Source organism: Arvicanthis niloticus, chromosome 24, assembly GCF_011762505.2.
Source record: "Arvicanthis niloticus isolate mArvNil1 chromosome 24, mArvNil1.pat.X, whole genome shotgun sequence".
Classification (NCBI taxonomy): Eukaryota; Metazoa; Chordata; class Mammalia; order Rodentia; family Muridae; genus Arvicanthis; species Arvicanthis niloticus.
This window is the reverse complement of record NC_133432.1, coordinates 11,333,218-11,361,042: the sequence shown is the minus strand read 5'-3', so window position 1 is coordinate 11,361,042 and position 27,825 is coordinate 11,333,218. Positions and strand designations below refer to the sequence as shown.

At 53.2% G+C, this 27,825-nt stretch overlaps 2 protein-coding genes and 1 pseudogene across 5 annotated transcripts; 1 reads left to right on the top strand and 2 right to left on the bottom strand.

Moving 5' to 3' along the window:
- Positions 1–10: 10 nt before the first annotated feature.
- On the bottom strand, positions 11–10,948 carry LOC143437688 (NADH dehydrogenase [ubiquinone] 1 alpha subcomplex subunit 1 pseudogene; annotated as a pseudogene). The gene is made up of 5 exons (XR_013107036.1): positions 10,811–10,948; positions 9,449–9,517; positions 9,058–9,261; positions 7,577–8,248; positions 11–5,886 (listed from the first exon to the last, which is right to left on the bottom strand). The product of XR_013107036.1 is annotated as an NADH dehydrogenase [ubiquinone] 1 alpha subcomplex subunit 1 pseudogene (transcript).
- On the top strand, positions 6,820–15,537 carry Cfap73 (cilia and flagella associated protein 73). 3 transcript variants are annotated; one of them, XR_013107035.1, is made up of 7 exons: positions 6,820–6,965; positions 8,664–8,769; positions 9,473–9,577; positions 9,858–10,052; positions 10,899–11,453; positions 12,642–14,935; positions 15,039–15,537. XR_013107035.1 is itself a non-coding variant. In XM_076922636.1 (7 exons), exons 1-7 carry the CDS (start codon positions 6,910–6,912, stop codon positions 12,729–12,731), a joined length of 933 nt encoding a protein of 310 aa, XP_076778751.1. In that variant the 5' UTR covers positions 6,820–6,909; the 3' UTR covers positions 12,732–15,537. The 3 variants fall into 3 exon arrangements, 2 of the variants coding, with proteins under 2 accessions (XP_076778751.1, XP_076778750.1); XM_076922636.1 differs by having other exon boundaries at positions 10,899–11,120; positions 11,295–11,453; positions 12,642–15,537; XM_076922635.1 differs by having other exon boundaries at positions 12,642–15,537.
- On the bottom strand, positions 12,469–27,696 carry Ddx54 (DEAD-box helicase 54). The gene is made up of 20 exons (XM_076922627.1): positions 27,478–27,696; positions 23,897–24,026; positions 23,206–23,276; positions 22,641–22,829; positions 22,498–22,547; positions 21,787–21,828; positions 21,573–21,668; positions 21,070–21,191; positions 20,919–20,980; positions 20,698–20,829; positions 19,610–19,820; positions 18,151–18,285; positions 17,647–17,877; positions 17,489–17,562; positions 16,713–16,910; positions 15,481–15,623; positions 15,286–15,399; positions 14,771–14,875; positions 14,061–14,176; positions 12,469–13,950 (listed from the first exon to the last, which is right to left on the bottom strand). Exons 1-20 carry the CDS (start codon positions 27,646–27,648, stop codon positions 13,718–13,720), a joined length of 2,625 nt encoding a protein of 874 aa, XP_076778742.1. The 5' UTR covers positions 27,649–27,696; the 3' UTR covers positions 12,469–13,717.
- Between the last annotated feature and the right edge of the window lie 129 nt (positions 27,697–27,825).

Here is a 27,825-nt window from a genome sequence, read left to right as displayed (position 1 = left end):
GTATGCTTTTAATCCCAGGACTTGGGATGGGGAGGCAGAATGAATTCCAGGACATACACAGAGAAACCCTGTGTCAACAACCAAGATGGCGGTCTCTTCTTTTACTTTTTTCAGGTTTTATTATGCATTTCATAACATGCTACGTAGCCATCTAGCAGGAACAGATGACCATAGCGGAGTACATTTTTTTCCATCTGTCAGGAAAATGTCTCCTTAGTCAATGCTCTCTAGGCCCCTGGACACATAGTAGCAATTGACTCCAGAGACAAGTCTATCACCTTTCCATCAAATACCATCGGTACTGAACCCCAGCAACTCTTTGATCCTTGCCCCCATTGGTGAACTTGTGGATGTAAGCAGAGGACTCCCTGGTGATGCTCAAACACACCTCTCATAATGGGGAGGCCAGGGAGAATCTCGAACCACATCAAACTGTTACATCCAAACCATCACCGGCTCCTCAGAGGTGACAGGGCTTCACCTCCCTTCTGGCAGCATGCAGGAGGGGCGGTGGTGGTCTCTTCTTAAAAGGTAAATACACAATCATTTTAGGACTCTAAAAGTCTGATCTTGCAATAGTGGAAATGAAGGCAAACCTTCACCCAAACCTCCTCTCTAGACGAGGCTGTCCTCGAACTCACAGATATCTGCCTTACTCTGCCTCAGAACTCACAGCAATCCACCTGACTCTGATGTGACTGAAGGTGTGTACCGCCCCTGCCCACCTTGTTCTTTATAAAGCTAGAAGCAACTAGCAAGGTGGCTCACACCTACCTGTCATCCTAGCGCTTGAGAAGCTGAGGCAGAGGGATCGTAACTTCTAGGCCACAGTGAGATGATTAAAATAAAACACCTTTAGAAGTCTCAAAAAGTTATACATTGTATGCTTTATATAACGGTATATAGCTTTTTGAAGTATTTATATGAAAACACTGTAGCTGTCTTCAGATACACCAGAAGAGGGCATCAGATCCCATTACAGATGGTTGTGAGCCACCAAGTGGTTGCTGGGAATTGAACTCAGGACCTCTGGTGCTCTTAACCTCTGAGCCATCTCTCTAGCCCTATATATTTTTTAAAGATTTATTTTTATTTTATGTGATGTTTGTCTGCATGTCTGTCTGTGTCCCATGTGTGTGCTGGTGCCTACAGAGGCCAAAAGAGTGTGTCCAATCCCCTGAGGCTGCAGTTACAGATGGCTGGTTGTGAGCTGCCATGTCAGCCAGTGTTCTGAACTGCTGAGCCATCTCTCCAGCCCCTATAACTTGTTTTGTTTTTAGGCTGTTGTTTCAGGTAGCCTGGGCTGTCCTTGACCTCAATATGTAGCCAAGGATGACCTTGAACTTCTGATCCTCCTAAGGACTGGTATGACACGTGTCACAACACAGGGCTTGTGCAGTGCTGGGGCTTTAACCCGTGGCTTTGTACATGCCAGGCAAGTCTTCTACCCACTAGGCTCCAGCTCCAGCCCCTGTCCAACATTCTTGAGCCGGTAAATCTGTGCTGCTGGTGCTGGCTGGGTAAGAGAGCAAGGGGTTATCACAGGACTGAATATGGAGGGGGGAGGGGGACAACGTGGGCTAGAATACAATGCTAGTAAATATTCCAGGAAGTGGTGGCTGTTAAACCAGGCTAAAAAGTCAAAATGGAGTCAGTCAAGCTAAGGATCCACATCCCAGAGCTAAAATTAAGCTGTTTGTCTGGCCTTCCCAGAAATGGGGATTGGCAATAACAACCCAAGTTTCCAAACAGTCACGTTTCCATGGGGAATTATGAGAGCGATTTCTCTGCTTTAATCTTCACACAAAAGAGCCTGCAACAGCAGGATGTTCGGTCATCGGACATCTTCCTATATTGCTTTCCCGGTCCCTGCTGTACAAGGGGAGGAACTAGGAAATAACTCTGTGTGTGTGTGTGTGTGTGTGTGTACCCGTGTGCATGTGTGTTTGTGCATGTGTGTGTGAATGTATACAAGTATGAGTGTGAGTGCACTTGTGTGCGTGTCTGTTTGTGCATGCATGTGTGAATGTGTGTGTGCGAATGTGTATGAGTGTGAGTGCACTTGTGTGTGTTTGTGTGTCTATGTGTGAGTGTATGAGTGTGCATGCACATGTGTGCATGTGTATGTGCACATGTATGTGTGCATATGTGTGGATGTGTGTGTGTGCATATGTGTGGATGTGTGTGTGCATATGTGTGCGCATATGTGAGTGTGTGTGTGTGTGTGTAGGACAGAGGTCCATGTCTGGTGGGCCTCAGTTACTCTCCACCTTATGTTCTGAGACATAAGGGTCTCTCTCACTGACCCAGGAGCTCATCTGTCCTAGTTCACTAGGAACTGGCTGCCTAATGAACCCCAATGATCCTCCTATCTTTACCTCCCCAGCATGGAGATTACAGGGCTCCCATCTTCTGCCACGCCCAGCTTTTTCTCCAGGTGCTAAGGATCCAAACTCCGGTCCTACTTTCAAGGCCCTCCAGCCCCTCCCATCTCTGTTTCTGCTCTGACTTTCTTCCTGACACCCTCTTCTGTTCAGCCACCCTCCTTTGTTCCAAGTATTGGAACATTTATTCTGTTTTGTGGAATAACGTGTTCCTGAATTCCAGAATTCAAAATAGGGAGGCTGGGGTGGGGGGGGGTGCTGAGTCGAGGGAGATTGTTCACTCAGAGAATCGCTCTCTGTGGATGCAGAAGGACTTGAGATTGGACTGTAGCACCAAGTATCCAGGCAGAGTATGGAGCGCCTGTAATCCCAGGAGGAGCTCTGAGACCCTCAGCTCAGTGAGAGACGCTGGGAGGGAGGGGAAATGAGATGGCCCATCTGATAATAGCATTCACCTCCGAGCCTAATGACCTAAATCCAATTCCTACCCCATGCCCAAACCCACGTGGCAAGGCGAAAGAGCCAGCTCAAGGTAACCTTTGACCTCCACAAATGTGCTAGGAGTTGCCCCGTAAGCCACACAATAAATAAATAAATGTTTAAACTGGGCAGTGGCGGTGCACGCCTTTAATCCTGGCACTTGGGAGGCAGAGGCAGGAAGATCTCTGAGTTCAAGGGTAGCCTGGTCTCTACAGTGAGTTCCAGAGCAGGACAGCCCGGGCTACACAGAGAAACTCTATCTCAAAAAGCAAGCAAGCAAGCAAGCAAACAAACAAACAAAATAATAATAATAATAATAATAATAATAATGATAATGATAATAAATAATGGTGTCTAAGGTCATCCTCAGCTATATTGAGGCCAGCCTGAGATACATAAAACCCTGTGTGTAACCGGGTGGTGGTGGCACACGCCTTTAATCCCAGCACTTGGGAGGCAGAGGCAGGTGGATTTCTGAGTTCGAGGCCAGCCTGGTCTACAGAGTTCCAGGACAGCCAGGGCTACACAGAGAAACCCTGTCTCGAAAAAGAAAGAAAGAAAGAAAGAAAACCCTGTATATAAACAAAACAAAACAAGAAGCTGATTGTCTTGGCACAATGGGTGATGGGAAACAACCTATAAGTGCGGCTCAGCATGCTGGATTGCAGGATCATGTGCGTAGCGAATCTCTGTGAGTTCAGGGCTAGCCTGGTCTATAAAGCAAGTTCCAGGACAGTCAGGACAGACAGAGAAACCTTGTCTCAGAAAACAAAAACCCAATACCATGAAGTAAAGCAACCTGGGGAGGAAAGGACTTCCTTCATCTGACAACTCAGATCCATCACTGAGGGAAGTCAGGGCGGGAAGCTGCTCGGCTTGCTCCCCTGTGGCTTGCTCAGCCTGCCTAGAGGTGGTACCACCCACAGTAGGCTGGGCCCTCCCTGCCAATCACTAATTAAGAAACTGCCTCACGGGTTAAAGGAGGCATTTCCTCAGCTGAAGGATCCTCTTCCCAAATGACTTTAGCTTGTGTCCAGCTGACAAAAAAAAATAACCATAACTGTAAGTACTACTCACCCAGGAACAAGACGGGGCTGACTCCCCAGCAATGTTGCTAAAAGAGGGCGGGCAGACTCAGACTGCTGGGTGTCATTTGCGGCAGTATGACCTTCACCCCTGTACCGGGGGTGGAACCCAGGGTCTCGTGAATGCTGGACAAGCCCTCTACCCCTGAGTGCTATACCAATTTTGACATTCTAGAAAAGGGAAAAGCACAAAGGATTCTCTTTCTGTTTCTATCTCTCTGTCTCTCTTTCTGTCTCTTTCTCTATATATTGTGTGTCTCTGTCCATCTGTCTCTCTGTGTGTCTGTCTGTTTCTGTCTGTCTCTCTGTCTCTGTCTTTCTCTCTGTCTCTGTCTGTCTCTCCCTCTGTGTCTCTATCTGTCTGTCTCTGTGTATGTCTCTGTCTATCTGTCTGTTTCTCTGTGTGTCTGTCTGTTTCTCTGTCTCTCTCTGTGTCTCTCTGTGTGTCTGTCTTTTTCTCTGTCTCTGTCTGTCTCTGTGTCTCTGTGTGTGAGAGTCTTTTTGTCTGTTTGTTTCTCTGTCTCTCTCTCTGTCTCTCTGTTTCTCTCTCTCTCTGTATGTGTGTGTGTATCTGTCTCTGTGTCTTTCTGTTTCTCTATCTGTCTCAGTCTCTCTCTGTGTCTGTCTGTGTCTGTCTGTCTCTGTCTGTCTGTCTCTGTCTCTCTCTCTGTCTCTCTGTCTCTCTCTCTGTCTGTCTGTCTCTCTTTCTTTCTCTCTCTCTCTCTCTCTCTCACACACACTTAACCAGTACTCTGAGCTCCATCCCCAGCCCTCGTTTTTTTGTTTTTTGTTTTTTTTGTTTTTTTCTTTCCCTTTGGAGACCAGATCTCAGTAGGCTGCCCAGACTGGCCCAGCATAGCCTGGATTTCTACCTCCTGTTCTGTTTTAGACAGGGCCTCGATATGTCTCCCAGACTGGCTTTGAACTCTCCACCCTCTTGCCTCAGCCTCCTGAAGACCCGGATCCCAGATATGCACCACCACAGGATGTACCCCAGTCAGATTACAAGTGGGCCCAGAGTCTTGAGGTTTTGGTCTTAGGTATGATAGCTACACAGTTTACACATTTGCCACAGCCCATAAAAATGTGTGTGAGAAAAAAAAGGGGTGAACTTCAGGAGGTAGAAATTACACCTCCATTTTTTTTTAATTAAGAAAAATGAGCTCATGTTTCTTGCTGAAGCCCCACATCAGGTTACACGGAAAGATGATGTGGGTAATTTAATGCAAAATGCTCCAAAGGGAGGACGTGGGTTATTTTAGATCGCTTTTTAAAAATATCCCCTAACAAAACTCCTTAGGAGTGGTTTTAAGCAATGCAGGCTTTGCAAATAAGTATAGGTTGGCACAGCGCTGGAGTCACAATGCGTGAGGCTGTGCAAGCATCGGGAATCTGAGGCCAGCCTAGGCTCCACAGTGAGACCTTACCTTACACCCACCACTCAGTTAAATTGAGCCATATGGCTGTCTTAGTTAGGGTTTCCGCTGCTGGGATGGAACACCGTGACCAAAAGCAACTTGGGAGGAAAGGCTGTATTCAAGCACATTTCTGTATAACTGTTTATTGCCAATGGCAAGCAGGGCAGGAACCCAGAGGCAGGAGCCGATGCAGAGGCTATGGAGGGATGTTACTTACTGGCTTGCTCCCCAGGGCTTGCTCAGCCTGCTTTCTTACAGAACCCAGGACCACCAGCCCAGGGATGGCTCCACCCACAGTGGGCGGGGCCCTCACCCATCAATCACTAATTAAGAAATGACTAACAGGCTTGTCTACAGTTGGTAGACATGGCGGGGGGTACATCTTCTGGAGGCATTTTCTCAGTTGAGGTTTTCCTCCTCTCAGACGACGTTAGCGTGTGTGAAGTTGACATAAAGCTATCAGCGTGCCTGTAGTCACAACATTTGTGAGATGGTGACAGGAGGCTCAATCCCCAGGTCCTATGAGGTTAAGAGAGAAACAAGTCTCACAGGCTGTACAAACACACACACACAGAGAGAAAGAGAGAGAGAGAGAGAGAGAGAGAGAGAGAGAGAGAGAGAGAGAGAGAGAGAGAGAGAAAGAGATGCACTAAATACATGTAATAAATTTGTTATTGTGGGCTGGCGAGATGGCTCAGCGGTTAAGAGCATTGGCTGCTCTTCTGGAGGTCATGAGTTCAAATCCCAGCAACCACATGGTGGCTCAAAACCATCCCGTATGCCATATTATGGGGTATCTGAAGACAGCTACAGTGTACTTACATATAATAAACAAATAAAAACTTTTAAAAAAAATTTGTTGTTGTTTTTTCCAAGATAGAATTTTTTTTGTGTAGCCCTAGCTGTCCTGGAACTCATAGTCACCGGCCTCTGGCCTCTGTTTCTCAATGACAGGAGAGAGCTATAGTCCTGAGCCCCCAGTCCAGCTCCAATTACTCTCTCTTTTTTTTTTTTTAAACATTTATTTATCTTATGTATGTGAGTACACTATTGCTGTCTTCAGACACACCAGAAGAGGGCATCAGATCCCATTACAGATGGTTGTGAGCCACCATGTGGTTGCTGGGAATTGAACTCAGGACCTTTGGAAGAGCAGTCAGTGCCCTTACCCAATGAGCCACGTCTCCAGCTCTCCAATTACTCTCTGTGTGGATGAAAAAGCAAGCTGTTGCATAGTGACGCCAAACTGTACCCCGCTGAGAAGAGGCTTGGCTAGACACAGCCCCCCACTCCCCGAAAGGGAAATATTGACCCAGGACCCACATCCTGTCCACTGCCTCCAAATTTAGATTAGAGGATAGCCTCCCTTCCTGGCTGCTGTCTGTCCCTGTCAGGAGTGTGTCCTAGGCTGCTGCCTGGCAACAGATTGTGTACTATTGGCTGCCGTGGCAACCGTGGCTTGCTAGGCCTTGGGCTTCTGGGAGTTCCAGACAGAGCAGTCCCTCTGCTTTTGCTAAGGTGGCTGGAGACACCTGTGGGATAATGGCAGTGGCCTGGGAGGAGTATTTCCGGCTGGCCTTCGAAGAGAAACGGCTGCTGTGAGTGGCCCAAGAGAGGATGAGTGGGGAAAGAGAGAGGAAGAGCAAGCAGAGAGCTCATCCCTTTTTCTAGGGTCCCTGCAGCTCCATTCCTTTGGGCAGTTTTGGGGTGGGGTGCAAAAGTCCTATGAGAATGTGTAACACAAACGGGTTTCCCCTCCCAGGTCTCAGTGAGCAAAGTTAGAGGTGAGCTGGCCGGCAGGCCTGGGTTCTCAGCTTCTGAGATGGCAAGCATGCTCCTGCCCTCAGCCTTGGCCAGTATCTCACAGAAATCCTTTGAACCAGGGTGGAAAAGGGATTTTCCTGTGAGCTGCTGTCCAGCGGAGAAGCTGCTTTTTTAAGGATGTCAGCTCTGTAATGCATTGCCTCCAGACAGTGGGACCTGTATCTGTCAAGCTGGGCCCCCCTGGGGTGTGTGTGTGTGTGCCGGGCAGACCCTTCTGATGCAGAGCTGAATAAGCCTTGTTGAATGAGATGTCAAACTCTCTCTTTGACTCTCTCCCATCGCCCAGGGGAGAGCCAGGCTCCCGTAGCCACTCTTGGACCACTCCCCACAGAGAAATGCTTTCACTGTGAGTGGTCAAAGCATCAACCTGCCCAAATCATCCTACCTGGTCGGCCTGCAGACATCCCTCAGAGTGACATCCTTCCAGGTGCTAAGGCCACCTTCTCTCATCCTGCCCTGGTTCCGCTGTAATGCCGAACCCAGAATGGGTCTATCTTCACCTCCCCATCAGGCCTACCTGGATCAGAACGACATTCTTTCTGGCGCACACTAAGCGTCACCACTGAGTACTCCCAGTCCCCAGCTCCTCACGCCAGTCACAAGGGTTTTCTTCCTCCTCTCAAAACTTTCCCATGATTCTCCTCTCCAGCCAAGTCATGGCCAGTGCTTTCTTTCCCCATGGCCTGCCACAGTGTGACCTTGGATGGTTCTGATTGTAGTTTCAACCTGCCATCTCTTTCCTCCTTTAAGACCTCCTTAATGTACTTGGGTGCTTCACTGGGAGTCTGGGTGTTTCTTAGCCATTCTGTTGACCTGAACTCTGTCCCCTAAAGTTGTCAGTACAATGGTGTCTTTCGATCAGAGAAACTTTCCGACTCCATATTGAAAAGTGCCTCTGGTCTACTGACTTCTATAGCCCAGGGCCCACTGTGTCCAGGCACTGCATGCTATTAGTGTCCATTTTAGCTGTCCGTGGTCCTCAGGGAAGTACAGCTCCCAGGAACATGGGTTTCTGTCTGTATTCTTGATGGTTGCACCCTCTGTGACAAGGACATTGCTTGGACAAAACAAGAACACAGCAAACTTGTGAACAAATTAAAAATCCAGAGGGCCAGCCCCGTGCCTGTCAACCTACCACACAAGAGGTAGAGGCTTGAAAATCAAGAGTTTAAGGCTAGCCTGGCCTATATGAGACCTTTTGTTTTTGTTTTTGTTTTTTTTGAGACATGGTTTTTCTGTGTAGTCCTGGCTGTCATGGAACTCACTCTGTAGACCAGGCTGGCCTCGAACTCAGAAATCCATCTGCCTCAGCCTCCCAAGTGCTGGGATTAAAGGCATGCACCACCACTGCCCTGCTGGATACCTTTTAAAACAAAAGCAAACTGACTCAGGTAGTAAGTGGGCCATCTCAGGCATCCCAAGGGAGTCTGCCCCACTCTCCTCATTAACTCCTCCCCTTTGGGTCCCTTCAGGAAGCCACTGGAGCAGGATAGGGATGACAGTCCAACCTTGCAGCTTATATTGGAGAAGAAGCAAGAGCTAGCAGCTGCAGACCAGGGTTTGCAGGCCCAGAAGAAGGTGAGCCTCGGTTGCTAAACTTTGAGGGTTCCTCAGACACATACTGGTGGCGCCTAATCTAGGGTCTTAGGGTGAGTCTACTCTGAGCTCTGATGTCCTTATCTGTCAAAGGAAGATGGTGTGAGAACACACACTTGGTACAAACGTGAGTGTGTGCATTGAGCACCTACTGTGTGCGGGGCTGTACACTGACCCTTGACCTCCAGGGTTTCACAGTTTGGAGAGGAAAAGAGGTGGCCAGGTGGAGGTTGCAAGGGCTGTCAGACTCTGGGGGGAACCTCTACTCACCAATGGAACGGACAGACAAGGCTTCCTGGAGGAAGACTGCATTCAAGGACAAAGTTCAAAGAGTCACGGGGCTGGAGAGACGGCTCAGCAGTTAACAGCACTGGCTCTTTCAGAGGATTCCAGTTCAAGTTCCTGCACCCATATCATGCGGCTTCCAACAGCCTGCACTCCAGCTCCAGGGGATCCAACGCCCTCTTCTGGCCTCTAAAGACACGACACTCAATGCACACACCCGTCCCAGAAACACAAATTCAAAACATAAAAATACTTTAAAAAAAAAAAAAAAAAAAAAAAAAAAAAAAAAAGCTCAGGGAATCAGGTAGCTGGGAGAACAGCATTTGGGGGTGTGGGGGTGTGCACTGGAAGGTTTTGTATGTGAGCAGATACATACCTCTTAACTTCATCCCGCTCCAAGGAATTCCGCAGCTCTATGGACTCCGTGAACCAGCGCTGGACAGAGCTGGAACAGAAAGGGCAGGCGCTTAAGGGGTCCGTCGTCAGCTTTAACCAACAGTTTAAGGTCAGTGGAGGCCGAGGCCCGGAGGCAGGAGGGGTTCCTGCTTGACACTCTATAGTAGCTCCAACTAGGAAAGCCACGTGGGCGATGACACGGGGAGGGGGAGGGGACGTGCAGATCAGGTGGTCAGAGGTCTGAGGAGGTGCAAGGACCTTGTATCCCAGCTCGGGTGGCTTAGAGAGCAAAAGTTGTGGCTTGGTAGGTGGAGACAGAAGAGCTCCCCAAGCCACCCCCCCTCTCCCCGAGTTCTGAGGCTTCTGTATCGCCACCCTCCTTCCCCCAGGAAGTTGAGTTCAGGCGTGCAGCGCGGAAAGCCATTGAGGAGCGGCGTAGAATGCGCAACCTGGAAGCAGAGGCGGTGCGGCTGCGTGCACAGCTGAAGGAGCTGCGGCTGCAGCAGGCGCGGCTGCTGCGGAAAGTGCGGCGCCTGGAGCCCTGCGCGCGGGTGCTGGAGAGGGCGCTGGAGTGGGTGCCCCATGTGAGCAGCGCCGAGCCCATTTTACATGTCAAAAAAACAAAAGTTACAGAAAGTTCATTCACACTCAAGGTCACGAAGTTAAGCAGGTGTGCGTGCGTGTGTGTGTGTGCGCGCGCGCGCGGGGTGGGGGGAAGGAAAGGAGAGACAGAGTCAGACAGACAGCATGAAGACAGACAATAATATAAATTTTATTACTTGTGGAAGGTAAGATTCTGGGGGAGAGATGTATGTGTGTCTTTAGTTGGTTTATTGAGACAGGTTTGGTTGATTTATTTTATTTTTGAGACATGAGAATATAGCCCAGACTGGTCTTGGACTCCCTACATAGGGAAACAGTTGCTGAAACAGTTTTTCCCTGTATAGCCCAGGCTGGCCTTGAACTCAGAGATTCACCTGCCTCTGCTGGAATTAAGGGCGTGCGCCACCACCTTCAACTCCTTACTACTTTGGGCTCGCGCTTCCACCATGCTCAGCTCCATTGGGGCGGGGAAAGAGGGGGAGGGCATTGAGACAGTCCCATTCTGTAGCCCAAGCTAACCAGATACTTGATATGTAGTCAAGGCTGGCCTTGAGCTCGAGGCAACCTTCCTGCCTCAGCCAAAAAAAAATTCCACCTCTCAACAACGAAGAAGTGGTGTCAACGACAAGTTGTGGTGTCTAGCCGGCTTAGTTAGCTAGGCTTGATCATGGAGGCGGAAAGGGCATGAACCTAGCTCAAATTCCTATCCATTCAGGGCCTGAGATGTCCCATGGCACACCTGGACTGAGGACGCTGCCAAGGGTGTGTTGGCAAGCCAGGTGAGCAGGGGAGGAGGATTGCAGGCCATGTGAGTCCCCCTCATTCAGTTTCAGGAGGTTTCCGACCTGGTGGCACGCTTTGAGAGCCTGGTAGACACGCAGGCAGCACTGAAGAGAGCAGAGCTCAGACGGCAGGTGGAGATGGAGGTGACCCGTGCGAGGCTGCTTAGTCTGCAGAAAGAGAAGCAGGATAACCTACTACGTCTGAATCAAGAACGCACACGACTGTGTGAGAAGTTGGAGGCGGCCCGGGAGCTCACACAACAGTGGGTGCGCGTCCCCGGGGACCCACCTGCTAGGCTAGCCAGGGGATTGAGGCACCAGAGACAGTGCTTGCCACCACTCCGCAGAACAACTTGGGTGCACCTGTTAGGCAGATATAGGGCCTCCCGGAGCCTAGGGCCAGGTCTCCATTCAATGGCGTTCTGGGCATGCGTTCTACAGGAATCCAGGTGGACTGAAGTTCAGAACACGGCATCGGAAAAGACACTGCTCCTAGGACGCCTTAGGATGGCTGTGCTCAACCTGTACCAGCTTGTTCGCCTGAAACAGGGTCAGAAGCAAGCCCTGGCTGTGGAGGACATGGAGGGGCAGCTGGAGGAGGTGAGATACTCTATCTGTAGCACTCACCGGTCAACATTCCTTTTTGGGAAAGCCCACTATTGGGACACCTAGAGGTTAAGGGCCCTTTATAAGCACTGCCCTACTATGCAGCCAGAAAACCACGCTCAGCTGCCAGGACTGCACCCACCAGGACTGCAGGTGGATCCGTGTGTCCCATACAGCGTTGGTTAGATTCACCTAGGCCATGGTTCGATCATGAGTTGCCTTGGTCCTTGTGATAGATAACACATGCCAAATCCAGGAGGGTCTCAGGGTCATGTGAACCAGGTAGTCTTTGGCAGGGTCGCATGTAGCTCATGATTCTGAACTCCTCCCTCCCCGAGTGTTGGGATTATAGTGTGCAGTGCACTGTGTCTGACTAGCTGAGTCAGTCCCTCTTCTGTATGCCTTTGTTCCTGTGAGGTAGATTCAGGAGGGTGCTGGCTCTCTCCTGCTCACTCGCAAGGCCAAGAATCACTGTCCAGCTGGCCAGAGCAGAGAATTGTTACCATCCTCACTGTCACTGCCATGGCAAGGGATACCTGTTCTGCTTTTTCCTTCATTGGGTTGTGGCTTCAATGTTTACCCAGGCGATACACATGAAGAGGCCCCCACAGGCTGTTGTTGTGTGTGCGCTTCTCTCCAGCTCATGGCAGGGGTCCTAGAGGCGTCCGTTAAGTTCCTATACATGGGCAACTAGTGCAAAATGAAAGATGAGGCAACAAGCCTGATCCAAGGGGAACATGACCCCACGTGGGTGGGACACCAGGCAGGGAGCCAGCTGAAGAGCTGCAAAGTGTCTGGTTAAGATGTCCTTCAGTGGCTGGGCAAGGCAGCACATGCCTTTAACCCCAGCACTCAGGAGGCAGAACCATGCAGAACTCTGAATTTGGGGCTAGCCTGGTTTACAGAGTGACTTCCAGTACAGCCAGGACTGTAGAAACTGTCCCCCCTCCCCCAAATCGTCAGAGCTACACCCAATCATTTTCAACACTTAGGAAACTGAGGACAGGGGCCAAGTTTGAATTATATTTTACCAATAAACACAACAAAGGAAACTTTGAATAGGCTGGACTAGACACTATTCAGTGCCTCTCCAGTAGGGTTTCCAGGCCCACCCCTGCTCTGGGTCTCCCTCTGTGGGGGTGGGGACAGGATGTAACCTGGCCATGTCATCCCTGTCCCCAGGTGAAGCTGTTTATCGTGAATGCCTCAGCCACACTGGCCAACAGTCCCCAGGCTAAGCCCACACCTACTTTTGAGCCAGGCGACCAGTGAAGGGGACTTGAGGACCAAGTCCCACATTTCTTGGTGTGCAGGCTCAACACAACCACTCTCTGAATATCCTTTCTCACGGGCAAGAAGGCTCACGCCATGGGGAGCCTTCCACAGGACACTCAGTATGAACTCAGTTTTAAGTAGACAACGGGGTTGACAGCTGGGCTGGTCACTCCATCCACCACAACAGGCTGGGGACAGGCCTCTCCCAGCTGGCTGGGGACATTGGACACGCTCAGACAGGGCTGGTACACTCCAAGACGGCCACTTGCTATGTACAGTGGGTCTGAGGAACAGGTGATTGTTGGGACCATCTGCTCTTCAGGCCCAACAGGGTAGTCGCCAGTGTGTGCCTGGCCTGCACTGGGGTCCAGCTGCTGGAGGATGCTTGACCCCTCCCCCTTCCCACCTCCTCCGATCTTCAAGCAAGAGGTGGGGAAAGCCACCGGACGCCCCGAGGGATGGAGCCAGCTGGTTCTCTCTTCCATGTGCAGAAGGGCAATGCCACCGCGGCCTTCCTCCGCCCTGCAGCGGTCCCGAGCTGCCTCGGACGACTGGATCCAGTCTCATCTTCCTCACCTCAGCGGTCACCTGCTCCTCTCAGCCTCGACAACGTCTGAGATACCTTCCAACATCCTAAGGAAGCTACACACTCCTGGTCTACCAGATGCAATGTAAAGTTTATTACACTGAAACTCAATACTGGGTCAGAGGCATCCACATGGCCCTGATCTCTGAACCCTGAATGCATGGAGACAGACGCAGCTGACTTGCAGGCTCAGGACTTGGTGTGCCTGCTCTCCATAGCATCCTTAAAGCGTTCATCCAGTATCCCAGTCAAAAGCAGCTGTTGCTTTCTGTGGCTATATGGCACTACTCCTCATAGACACTGCCTCCTGTGGAAGGATCTGCCAACAGCACATGGAAATACGTCCCTGATGTCCACACTCGGGCTACTAGGAAGCCCCAGGGCTAAGTCTGGCTCCTTACATCCTTTTCCTCATCTTGCCCTTCCTGGAGGGAGCACCTCGGCCAAAGGCACTCTGGCGCAGCTCCTGGGCGCGGCGGCGGTTGCGTGCTGAAAGCTGCTTCAGGCCCCCTCGCTGCAGGAAGCGCTGCTTCTGGGCTTGCCGGCGCTGCTTGAGGATCTGTTCCTTGGTCTTGAGTTCTGAGCGCATGCGGCCTGAGGGTACACTGGACGCTCGGGGATGGGATGCACCTGTCAACATGGGGATTTTGGGGGAGCTCAGCCTTCGACCCATGTTCATCCCTGCACCTCACCGCACCTGGCTTTCTCCCTATTCACACCACACCACTTGCCCTGCCCACCTTGACTACGACCTCGCTTTCCACCTCGGCGGGGCCCAGGGCCTCGCTGGTTGGATGGCCCCTCTTCCTCGGAGTCCTGGTCATCAATTTTCTGCTTCTGCTTCCACTTCTGGTAGCTGAAAGCCTCGTTAAGGAATTAACAAGTAGCACCCAAGTTGGGGAAAAGACGCTTATTAAGGGTTGCTGAGGAAGCCACTGGGCCCCATCCCAGGCGCAGCCCCTCCAATAGGAGCAGCAACTTAACGCCCGGCCCCGCCCCCAGACCTGGCCCCTCCTATAGGAGCAGCAACTGAATGCCCGGCCACGCCCCCAGATGCTGCCTCTCCTGTAGGAGCAGCAGCTGAATGCCCGGCCACGCCCCCAGATGCTGCCTCTCCTGTAGGAGCAGCAGCTGAATGCCCGCCCCCGCCCCCAGATGCTGCCCCTCCTGTAGGAGCAGCAGCTGAATGCCCGGCCACGCCCCCAGATGCTGCCTCTCCTATAGGAGCAGCAGCTGAATGCCCGGCCACGCCCCCAGATGCTGCCCCTCCTGTAGGAGCAGCAGCTGAATGCCTGGCCCCGCCCCCAGTCATGGCACCTCCTATAGGAGCAGCAGCTGAACACCCGGCCCCGCCCCCAGATACTGCCCCTCCTGTAGGAGCAGCAGCTGAACGCTCAGCTCCGCCCCCAGACCTGGCCCTGCCCCTCCGCAGCCCAGCCTCTCAGGATACAGGTCGCGCTTGTAAGAGCTGCTGATATACCGGCCACTCTCTGTCTTGATCTTTTTCTTGTCCTCTTGGCCTGACTGCCCCACAAACCGCTTCTTCTTCCGGTCCCTGAAAGGGAGACGGGAGGTTTTACTTTGAGGAACTTGTTCCCTCACTTCCGTGTCAACGGTAAGTCAGTAGAGGATTAAAGGAAAAGAGGCAGCCACACCTGGTCTGCACCGGACATGGACACTCACAGTTCCTCAACCACCTCTCCACCTTCCCTGCACAGCCCAAGTCTCAAAAGGAGCATGGGGGTTGGAGACGTGGGGCTCGACCCCCACATCACATTCGAGCCTTCTGTGTGTTGGGGGAGCTGCATCACAGTCCCTGCGGGTATATCAGGTAAGAGACCTGCCAGAAAAGGCCAGCTACCTGAACACAGGCTAAGGAGCAGGGAAGGAGTCGCCACCTTACTTTGAGCAGTCAAAAGGGGACAAAGAAGGCCACCCCTGGTGGCACAGCGGCTGATCACTCACCACTTGAGCTGCTGCCGACCCCGGCTCATGTTCTGCGCTTCATCCCCCATCAGGTCAAGAACAGCACCAGCCACCTGCTGCTCGAAGGCCCCTCCAGCCCCACTGACACTTAGCCTGCAGGTTCAAGCGGGAGATTTGATTAATGGGGCCCAGACCCTCTGTCCAACCCACGCTGGGCCCTAAGCTCACACTCACCCCCGCTCACTGTCAAAATCCTTGGGCCGGTAGGGGACATAAAACTCCTGGTCTCGCTGACCGGCCTCCTTCCTCCGCCGCTTGGCTCCTTGGCTGGGCTCTGGCCTTGGCCGTTTGTGGCCCACAACCTCTGTGAAGACACCCTGGCAGGCAGAGGCCCACAAAGTCACCCTTGTGGCTTTGAGGAGCCCCACTAGAACCAAGGGGCCAGGACTTCCCTTGTCCTCTGCCAGAAGACATCTCCCTGTGTCCTCACCTGCTCGCACAGCGACCCTGCCTTGGAGGGCAGGGCGGGCGGGAGGGGCGGGGCTGATACTGGCAATATGCCACCATGCCCAGTCCCAGCCCTGACTGCATTTGGCGCTGGCTCCTTCTGAACAAATGGGATGCACCCAGGGTTTTGTGGCTGGGCCTTCAGACTATGGCTCTCCCTGCCTCACTGAGACCGGAGAGATGGGGTGCAGTAGGAGGGGCCACCGCCATGTGGGTGGATACCATCCTCCAGCCCCACCTCCTGGGTAGGAGGGGCCACTGCCATGTGGGTGGATACCATCCTCCAGCCCCACCTCCTGGGGCGTCTCTCCCACAGGACCTCAGGCTGAACCACTTACTTAGCTACAGCTCAGGCCACAATATTTGGGAAAGGGGCTCTGTCCTTTTTTTTTTTTTAAGATTTTATTTTCGTGTGTGTTGTGTGTGTGTGTGTGTGTGTGTGTGTGTGTGTGTGTGTACATACATACACAGGGGTGCTGGATCCCCTGGAACTGGATACGGGCAGTTGTGAGCAGGTAATGTGATGCTGGGAACTGAACACCAATCCCCTGTGAGAGCAGAGGCCTTTGTTGATTTTGAGACAGGGCCTCAGTATGGAGACTTGCTGTTTTCAGGCTGGCCCTGAACTGACTAGAGATGCTTAAGCCTGTGCTGCCCAAGTGCTGGTGTCAAAGGCCTAAGCCGGCCCACCCGGTGGAGCACAGGCTCTTAACTGCCTAACTGCTGAAGCAGCTCTTTGGTTATCTGAGACAGTACCGCTCTGTAGCTTAGGCTGCCCTTGAACTTGTGGCTGTCCTCCTGCCTTCGTCTCCACACCCTCCTCCTACAGACTGTAAGCTGAGATGGTGTTCCATTTCCACAGACAGTATGGGGAGACGGGACTGCACCACTGCCTGTCCCGTGGGCTTCTGGGACCTAGGTGCATATGCCCCAGCACCAGCTGCCCCTGCAGTCCGAACCTCTGCAGTCTCAGCCATGTCCTCCTCTTCCTCTTCCTTCTGAGGCAGCTCCCTCTGGGGGACTGGGCCAGCTGGGCCTTCCTGCTTTTCCTGACGCCCGTGCTGGAAGCTGGCAATAGCTTTTCGGTCTCTCTGCCGCTTGGCACGCATCATCTGACTGCTTGGGTCCTTGCTGGAGGCATTGATCTCAAAGATGGTCTGCAAAAGGATACCATGTTTACTGACTACTATCCACCTACTCCCAGCCCTACCCTAAGCCAGCTGCGACCTGTACGGGTACTCGTCAAGTCTTTATTGTGAGAGGTGCGATCCTATATATCCGTAATACACAATTAGAGGGAGGCCCAGAGAAAGCGGCTGTCTTGTCCAAGGCCACACAGCTAAGAACAGCCAGAACCGAGGGCACTGGGCTTTGAACCAGTGGTTACTGGTTTATCCGTGTCACTCTGTTGTGCCACTGGCCACCTGGCTGGGCTCTCCTTGCCTCTGTGCCTGAGTCCCATTGCACACGCCTGCCCATGGCTACTCAGGCTGGGGATGGATGGCTCTTCAGGACTCTGGAAGGCAGAGAACACACCACATCCCCAAGGAGATCCAATCTATCTTTGAGTGATGGGAAGTGGTGACCACACACGGACCTGCCGTGGGTCACAGGAATGCTCCAGGACAAGGGGAAGGGACCTATGAATGGCCGACAGGACCACTGTGGCACTGGCACGTGAGGAAGCTTCGAGCTCACAAGGCCCCCCCCCCTTCCCCAGCCCAGGTCCACTCACTGTGCGTGCACGATAGTTCTTGATGCTGTCCACCAGCCTCAGGCGCTGCAGCTCTCCCTCCTCAAAGCACGAGCCTGCAGGGGTGGGAAGTGTGTAAGGCCAGGCTGGGTTTTAAAGGGCCAGTCCACCCTCACCCACTCTACCCTGCCCAATCTCACTGAAGAGTGGGTGCAAGCCCAGTTCTGCCAGGTTCAGTTCCTTGGCTCGCTTGATGGACTCAGGCGAGGGTGCTGGACGTGAGCGCACATACTGCTGCTGAGAGTTGTTGGCCACACGGTGCAGGCCCTGAAGGTCCAGTGACGCCTCCATGGCGGTCTGCAGGCTGCTGTCCTCGTCGTCCACTATACTCTGTGGCACCCGACCCAGCACTCCGTCTCCGCCAACTGCGCCTGCCAGCAACAGGGCACACCGAGGAGTCGGCCTACAATGTATCCCGCATGGCCTATGGACTCCAGGACAACAGCCTCAGACAAGAGGGACATTTAGAGCGGCATGCTCAATCAGACCCCCACTCGGACAACAATAGCCCAAGAGCAGCCCCGGCACCCAGCACCTCCCAGGACACGGTCAGACCCAGCAGCCATCTCCTGAAGCCAGACCACTGCACCCCTGTCTGCTCATGACCTCCACGGGGACCTGAGCCCTGTCCAGCCTCGCCTCACCTGAAGGCTCCTCATGAGGCCGGGCTAAGGTGACAGAGCGGCCCAGGAAGAGGTGTAGGTCAAGCAGGTAGGGGACCTCATCTGGAGCCACCAAGGAATAGGCTGTGCCACTTCGGCCTGCTCGGGCCACACGGCCTGTGGGAGGAAAAGTTGAGTTTCAGCCAAGGGACCCCCAACTCCCTGAGGCCTAGAGCTAGGCCGGGGTCTTTCCTGGACTGCTGTCCCACCTATAGGGTAGGTGGTCGGGCGTGGGCACAGGTGGGTACCAAGTGATCAAAAGTGGGGCGAGTACCCCTCAGGACCAGGACTCAAAGTTCTGGCCACTCCCACTTTGGGAGGATTTTCCCCCAAGGAATAATTAAGACTGGAAATTCTCACAAAAAAAGGTTTGGGCCAGAGCTTCCCAAAAGGTGTCGAGACAGAGGACTGACTGGCCAACAAGCTGATGACCAGCAGGCAATTACAAAGCTGAGCACAGGGAAGCTCCACCTGGCCCACCACTTGTTTGTACAATAAAGTTTTACTGGCACACAGCCAGGCCCGCTCATTTACATATTCCCAGTGGAACTTTCCACTTGCTGTAGCCTGAATTAGCTACAACAAAGGTGGTATGGTGCATCACGTACAAACTGTCTCCACTCAGCCCTTTACTGAAGATGCACCACCCATGAAGGAGGACGTCACAGTAAATGAAAACATCTGTAAATGCTACAGAGACTGGAACAGCAGCAGCTGGTAGGAACCAGCCCAACATGACCCCAGCTTGGCGTGGAGTGAGTTGCAGGTGTCACATTTCAGCCAGGCTTCTTCTGCTTGTGACAGGGTCTATCTAGCCTTGGCTGGCCTTGAACTCCTGCTCCTCCCGCTTCAGCCATCCTAAGTGCTATGACCACAGGCATGCCCTACCACGCCCAGCTTTCTCCCTTGTCTCCCCTCATTTGCAGGTCCGTGGCACCTGAGGAATTCCCCTAGTAGCTCTGGAAACTCCCCAGATGGGGAGCCAACCTTCCAGAGAGCAATGGAGACCTGGAGACAGCAGGCAGCCACCAGCAAGGTCAGGATTTGGGCCTCACAGCAGGAGACAGGTCAGGGTTCCCCATGGGCCTTACAGTGAAGGTCAGGACACAGACACCCAGTGTCTGCCCCTCCTCTGCCTGGCAGATGTGCCATGCTCAGTCTTAGAGAATGGCTCTATGAATCCCCATGCTTCATCCCCCCATGCATATTTTAATGTCTGCATTAATGAACAGCACACAACTTGGTCTGTGGCAGTTCGCCCAGCATGAGCGACACCATGGGTTCTGTTCCCAACACAGCAAGAAAGGAAGCTCTGGGAGCTGAGAGCTGTCAGGATCCACCTAATGGACATTACTTAAGGACTCAGTTCCCCCAAATTCCCAGCTGCCGGCATGGTCCAGTGGCCCCTCCCGAAACCCCCCAGTGCAGCTAGGCTCCTCACCCACTCGGTGCAAGAAGAGCTTGCCCTTGGCAGGGAAGCTGTAGTTGATAACATTGTCCAGCAGTGGGATGTCCAGGCCCCGGGCGGCCAGGTCAGTCACGATGAGCGTGGAGCATTTGTTGTGTGTGAACTTTGCCAAGTTGATCTTGCGTGCCGTCTGGTCCAAGGCACTGTAGATGTGGGCGCAGCTCACACCCTGGCCCGTCAGCAGCTGTTGAGAGTGAAGGTGGTGAGTCGGGGAAGCTTGCAGGAGCAAAGGCTGCAGGCTGGGCCGAGGCCAGGGCACCAGGCACTGTGGGTCTGAACCGCAGCACTGCTGGCTGGCCTGACTGCCCCCTGCATCGGCATCAAAGCAGCTCCCACCACCCCCCAGCTCTGCAAGGCTGCTGGATCCTGTGTGACCATGGGCAAATTACTCAGGCTCTCTGTGCCTCACAAGACTAAGTGGTTAATGCACCATTGAGGAACGAGCCTGAAACACAGGAAGCCCGTGAGAGCATCAACTGCTCTCTCCATGTTACTATTTTAGTCTCAGACACTTGGGGGAGGAAGGCACCGTTAACATGTCGGGTAAATGAGACTCAGACACCTGTGTCCTCAACAGGGCCCAGGTGTGCCTATTGGGGTGAGACCGTGGTTAGCCCCTCCCCCAGCCTTCCAGGCTGCTGGGACTCCCCAGACTTGCTTCTAGCTGAGGGTCACACAGGTGTGAATGCACAGAAAAGGCCAAGGGCACACACCACCCCGCTAACATGCTAGCATTATGCCTAGATGCCCGGCACATCACAAACTGGAAATTCACCCACCAAAATTCAGGTCCACTGGGAGCTGCTGTAGGTGATCTGGACAGAAAGCCAGAAAGGTCAAAACCAACTCGGGTGAGCCCACATTAGCTACACCCTCAGGAATGGTACTGACAGTTCACAGTGTCTTCTGATGTCAGTGTGTGGGGGAAAAAGCCCCACCCAGGCTCATGGGCGCTCCGTTGCCGCCCTCTGGTGGCCTCCTTTGGAAGTGCAAGTCTGAGCGCCAGATGAAGCTGGTTTGAGACCCCATGGGCTTCTCCATCCCCTAGAAGCCTGGCTCACCTCTGTGAGGTACTCCGCGTGGTGCTTTGTGGCTACGAACACCACAGTCTGGTCCTGGGGCCGAACGACGTTCTGCAGCAGGTAGAGAAGCACGGCAGCCTTGGTGTCCTCACGCACGAGGAGGAAGGAGGTCTGCAGGGAGAGGGATGGCTCTGGGCTCCCGGCCATGGGCTGGCTGACTCCGCCGGGCCACTAGCCTGAGAAGGGGCAACACTGCCTACCTTGAGCTGCTCGTTGAGCTTGGCGTCTACGTCCAGGCGGATGAGCACGGGCTCTGTGAGGCCTGTTTGGTTGTGGGAGAGATTGCAGGGGTCACAAAGGGGCAGCCCCCAGCCCCCACCCTGGGTCCAGCACCACTATCCACTGGCTCACCTGCCCGTGCAAATTCCACCAGCAGTTTGGGCAGCGTGGCTGAGAACAGCACCGTCTGGTGGCCTCCAGGCAGGCGGCCTATGATCTCCTGGAGCTGCTCGGCAAATCCCATTTCAAAGAGCCTGCAGGGGGACGGTGGGCAGGGAGGGCCAATGGTAGGCTTCTACCCTAAAGGACTTGGAACCCTGGCTACTCTCACTCCAGAACCCCGGCCATGTGGCACTGTTAATCTGTGAGTCTGTTTCTCTGCTGTAGGGGAGTGAACACGGCCTTACCCATCCTCCGCGAGCACTCTTCCTGCTCACAGACAGCACGGAATGTAGCACCCTTCTCAGTACTAAGCCATAAACCTACAACAACTCGCATAGATGCCCCAGGGATGGGACTACTCAAACATGCATTCATGTCTCCCCAGCAGACCTAGTCTCCTGGGGCCTCCGTTCTCTGCTTCCTGGGCCCTGAGGACACTTGTTGGGGGGTGGGGGGAATACCTGTGGCCTCACCTGTCTGCTTCATCGAAAACCACATACTCCACACTCTGAAGCTTCAAGTTCATCTCCACGGCCACATGCACCAGCCGCCCAGGGGTGGCGATGATTCTGGAAGGAATACACAGGCCAGGTCACCCCAGGCCCAGGGTCCGCCACAGCCCCCAACACCCTCCACGCCACTCTCCGGGAAGGGATCCCAGGGCATCACCTCCCACCGACAACTCACATGTCAGGGTTCTCGTGCAGGGCTGCAAACTGGTCCTCCATTCTAGGGGGAAAGCAAGGGCAGCCTGAGAACACCGCGCTTTTGAGTCTGTCCCACCCCTACCCCACAGCCAAGAACCCCCACACCTCGCCATGGAACACACTATAGGTACAGAAGTGAGAAATGTGGCCAAGGCACTGGCCCCTCTGAGAAACAAGCGAGAACCTTAGACACTGGGTTCCTCTCCGGCTCCAGACACAGCAAAGTGCCGCCAACCCACAGCGCCACCTAGTGACTCAGCCTGGAAATACCAGCTTCACCTAGAACCCTAATTCCCCTATGGCTAAGTATCTGTTCCTATCCCCTGGTGCAGGTGTAGAAGTGGGGATCCTGGCTCCACATAGCTCGGGGAGGCTAGGCTTTCTAACAATCACAGACTGTACCCCTTTGGTAGAAGCTAGAACAGGGGAGCAGGGCAGACTCAGCACCCAGAGAATGACATATCCTGTATAATTAAGGTCTCACCAAACACACCCTGACCCAAGGGTCCCTCTATCTCTGTCCCAGCTTCCACCACATGAAACACCCCCCCCTCCCCCCCGGCCAGGTTGTCTGAACACAAGAGAAGCTGCTGTTACTAACTAGCAACTCAGACCCACAAAGGGAACCCGTGAGGTACAGTGTCGTGCCCGCACAGGGAAGCTGGGACAGGGGTAAGGAGGAGTTCCTTACTTGTCTCCACCCAGAATCAAGGCAGTCTTGAGGCCGGTGAACTTGCCCAGCTGTGGAGGGAGGGAGACAGAGGGATCAAAGGCAGGCGAGGGCCAGCCGCCTCAGCCTCCTCATGGCTCCCCACCAGGCCCAGCTAGGCATACCTCTTTCGTGAACTTCATGGTCTGCAGGGCCAGCTCCCGGGTGGGTGAGAGGATGAGGGCCCGAGCCCCCGTCTGTGCGCTGCGTGCCTTCAGCCGCTCAAACATCGGCAGGAGGAAGCAGGCCGTCTTGCCGCTGCCCGTCCGGGCCATGGCCACCACATCCTTGCCATCCAAGATCACAGGGATGGTCTGTCAGACATACATAGAGGAGGCACTGTCAGCTTGCTGGGCACGAGCGGGCCACAGACCTATTAGCACGCCTCCAAGAATAAGCATCCCCAACTCCTGTGCTAGGAGACTCTGCCTACCCAAGCTGGGCCTCCACCTTGTCTCCCATGCAGCTAGCGGCAAGTGCTGGGTGATCATGGGGTGCTTGTGCGCTGCCTGAGCACAAGAGGCAGTGAGCCAGGGTCAAACCCCAGCTCTGCTGGGCCCAACCTTCTCCCCCATGAAATGGCTAAGGCGTGTGGAGCTTCAGCCGCAGAAGACAGCAAGCAAGATGGCAGCTGGGTCCAGGAAGAGCTGCCCCACGGCCAGTGCTCACGGCTGCCCTCCAGCTCCTTACCTTCCTCTGGATGGGCGTTGGCACCTTGTAGCCCTTTTTCATGATCCCCTTGAATACAGGGTAGCTCAAGCCTGAGAGAGACATGGGAGGAGTCAGGGGCTTGGGGAAGGAGGGGGTGGACACAGTAGCCACCAGGCATTACAGGACAAAGGACTATACTGTCCATCAATATCACTTCTGTGAGCCAACTATTCAGTTTCTTCATTCTCCCAGGGCTTTTGTCCTTTTCTTATTGATTTGTAAGAACTCTTTACATATGGTAGCTGATAACCTGTTTTACTGTGAGACAGGGTTTTATTATGTCGCCTTGATGTACACCACCATGCCCAGCTCCTTTCTATTGCCATTAAAAGTAATCCAGTGGGTGCTCCATCCTTGTCCTGGCAGCTATTGCTCGGTCAAGAGCAGAACACTTGAGCTGCACTCCCCACACATGTGTCCTGACACCACTTCATCATCCTGTGGCCAGCTCTTCAAAGCTGTCTTATCCAACACGGAAGCCTCTGCCACCTCCTGCGCCTGCAGGGGTGGGCCCCTTTCCAGGCCTACCTTAGTAGGCTGTCTGTACTGCTACAGGCTACTTGACACCTGCCATACTGCCAGGCCTAAGGTAGACCAGTAGCTAAGCAGAGAGAACACAACGATATCCCCTCCACCCCCATAGCCTTGGCCACCCAGCCTGGTTACCCACCCATGGACTGGAAGCCTCCAGACTTCTTCTTCTTCTTGTTCTGGGCTCGCACCATCTCCCGGGTGTCGGGCTCCACATCTGATACGCACTCTGAGGTAGGAAATGAGGGCAAGACTCTGCCAGGGCCCAGCTGTAGGGGAGGAACGGAGAGATGGCTTCACTCCGGCTCTGACAGACCACAAGGGTGGGAAGCCTGGAAGCTCGACAACTCTAATCAGCTCTCCTTGGGCCAGCCTGGGGCAGAGGTGCAGGTTAGCTCTACAGAGAGGCACTGGGGCTCACCAGCTGGGCTCCATCCCTTACCAGCACAGTCACCACCCTGAGGCTGAACGTGACCTTCTGGAAACTGAGCTCAGGGTGTGGGGTGTGTAAGGATCCAGGCCAGGAGAGCTGAATGCTGAGGACTTAGGGGTGTGGGTGTGTGTATGTGTGTGTGTAGTTGTGAGTTGTAGTAGTAGCTTGGGATGGCGATGGTACCGGCTGTTCTGGGACTCACTATGTAGCTCAGGCTGGTCTCAAACTCAGAGACCTGCCTCTGTCTCCCCAGTGCTCCTATCAAAGGCACGCACCACTATGCTTGAATCTCGTTTCCTGATTCTAATTTTTTAATAGCAATTTATTTCTTTTTCCTATCCCTTATAAAAATTCTTACCTCCCTTTATGCTCCCCCTCCCCCAGCAAATGCTTCTGTTGTTCTGGTGGTACCAGGGACAGAACCCAGGTCCCTGCACACAAGGCAACTAACACTGAACCGTAGCCCCAGCCCTCTTCTTACTCTTTATTTTTGAGACAAGGTCAAAATTGTCCAGGCTAGCCCTAAATTCCCCATGTAGCCCAGGCTGGCCTTGAACTTGTGATCCTCTGCCTCAGCCTCTTATGCAGCTGGAATCACAGACCAGCAGACCTGGCCTATTTCTAGTCCTTTCTCGTTTTCATTTGAAATTGTTTCATTATTTCATCTGTCTGAGGAGAGATGCTAAGCCTACCGTCATGTAGCTATAAAAATAAGAGGGGCCCAGATTCTGTAACTAAACGCCAGGGATTTGGGGGTGCACGCCGAACACAGACATTTAAGATGCCGTGTTTGGTGGCTACCATGCTGAACAACACAGACTCAGACCATTTCCTTTATTACAGTGCTATCTTCCACACTTCTGTGCTGTCCTTTTAGAATGTATCATTACTGCACGTGTGTGTGCGTGCGGGCATGCATGGGGGCCCGAGTGTGTGGGAGCCATGGCCAACTTTCAAGAATCAGATCTCTCTCTCCACCCTGGTGAAGCAGGGTCTCTCGCTTCTGCCACTGGTGCACTCCTGGATAGCTGGCCTGTGAGCGCCTCGGCAATTCTCCTGTCTCCACTTTCCATCTCACCCTAGGGAGGCTGCGGTTACAGATGCATGCCACCACGTCCAGCTTTTTTAATGTACTGGTGGTTCGCCTGCATAGATTATGGGCACCACGAGCATGCAGTACCCAAAGAGACCACAAGATGGCGGTGGATCCCTGGGAACTGGGTGAACTGAGTCTCAATCTGTCCAGCCTTGTAAGGCAGGTTCCAGGGATCAAATCAGGCCATTGGGTTTGACAGGCAGACGTTTCTACCTCCTGGGCCACCTCACTGACGTCTCAATCTGTTTTTTTGGTTTAAAAATAGTATGTTTTATGTGACTTTGTATAACTTTTCTGTTTCGTTTCTGGTCTTTTCCAGACAGGGTCTCCTGTGCCCAGGCTGGCCCTCTGACCCCACCCCCCACAACCCTCTTGCCTCCACCTTCTGAGAGCTGAAATGACAGATGGGTGGCCCCAGAGCCAGTTCCTTCACTGGACTCCTTTTGATGGAATTCATCAGCTACCTTTTAGATTCTAAAACTTCGGAGACAGGTGATTGTACAACTTCTTGCCAGCCTTAGAAAAGAATGTGGTGGCACATATCTGTCACCTCACTAGAGAAACAGGAAGATCAAGAGATCAAACCCATCCCTGTCTCCTCATGAGTCCAAGGCTACTCAGGGCTACACAAGACCCTGCCTGACACTCTAATATGATGGGCTATGGCAGTCACCCCAGTAACCCCAGCATTCGGGAGGCCAAGGCAGGAGGATCTCTGTGAGTTCAAGGCCAGCCTGGACCACACAGTGAGACCCTGTCTCAAATCAAAACATGACAAGTAAACAAAGAAATAAAAAAAAAATGATATAAGGCAAACAACTTTCCTGACAATTCTGCTCATTGGGATTTTTGTTACTAGTTTCTAGGCATTCTCCTTGGGACTCCACCCCAGCCCCCCTCCCCCATTTGAAGATAATTAGGCCAAGATTACTTGAAAGACACAGGCATGCCTAGCACAGACAGGGCTCTGGGTTGTCTTTAACCCTTCCAAAACTAAAGGTGGGGGAGGGAGGAATGAAAAAGGCTGTCCCCACTGATCATAACTTGACACGTTCTACACCCAGTATTCTGGTTTCATTTCACTGCACAAAGATATTGATTTTTGTCCCCCCCCCCCGTCCCCCCCGCTTTTGGTGGAGGGTAAACCAACTCAATAGTATAGTGTGGACTTGGTTGCTCTCCCAAGCATATTTACATATTTACATCATGTGTGTGATAGACCTTTAATAAGCATGTGTTTCTACTCTAAAATCACCCACAAATATGTTACTACTAAAATAAAACTTATATGAAAGAAAAAAAAATAAGCATGTGTTTCCCCAGGTTGCAGGAGCCAAAAGATTTTTGTACAGCAAAATATTCAGAATTGGTGGTGTAGCTCTTACCAGCTCACTATCTAGCCATCGGTGGCCTTGAACTCTTGATCCTCTCGCCTCCACCACTCCTACCCTGGGAGCTAAGATTACAGGTGTGTGCCCGCGTTCCAACCCAGCGCTTTGCACACGCCAGGCAAGCGCTCTACCAACGGAGCTACATTTAGAACCCCACAGGCTGGGTTTTGACTTGTAAAAAAAAAGTTAAGCAACTTCTTTATGTCTTACTACAACCGGTGCTTGGCTGGGCTGGTCTGAACCACGTGAGCAGCCTTCATGTATTTGGCAATGAACACTGGCGTTCTCCTTGCCTCCAGCAGTTTCTGCACATTTAACAGACCATCTACCTAAATGAGTGCAGCTCACTGACTGAGCTGGGAAGGAGAAATGAAGAACTAGATACACCCGCTATGCAGAAGTCGATGGGTGTCACGAACGACAGGCTTTTCTGCCCCACTTGGTGCTTACACCTATCCCTCCAGGTGGATACATCTGGAACCAGACCATCCCTAGTTTCAATCCTGCTGTCCCCTCTGACAGAGCTGATGCGCCTACGTAGCTGTAGCACGACAAAAGTCCGTAAATAATAGCTTAGTTTAAAACTAGCTTCTCAGCAGAGTGGTCCGGCCTCTCCTTTAATTTTATCACCCAAGACCGCCCCAAACTCAGGCGGACCTTCCGCACTTGCACTTTCTATTGGCTGCTTAAAGTGGACCCCGCCCCCTACGCGAGGGGACCCAATGAGGGCCAGCGATTAAGAAGATGGACAAGCGGAAAGGCGCAGGCCGAGGGCCCGATCAGGGACCCCGCGTTATTACCTTTCGCTCCCGGGCGTCATCCTCCGCCTGGATCTCGAACTCGCCGTCCTCCGAATCGCTGTCGCGGGCCTGGGAAGCCCCCGTTCGGCGTTTCCGTAGCCTCTTCTTCTTCCACTGCGCCATGGCGGGACGCGACCGCGGCCCAGGACCCACGAGTCTCCCGGCAGCCATGCGGGCCCGGCACGCGGGACCCGGAAGAGGGCAGGGCCTGAGGGACGCACAAACTGCGCGGGGGCGGAGTCTGTGGGACGCTTGAGTGGCGTCGGGATCCAGGCTTCATCCGTAGGGCGCGGCCTGAGGGACCAACCAACTTTGCAGGGGACGGAGCGTCAACGTGGCTTGACCAAT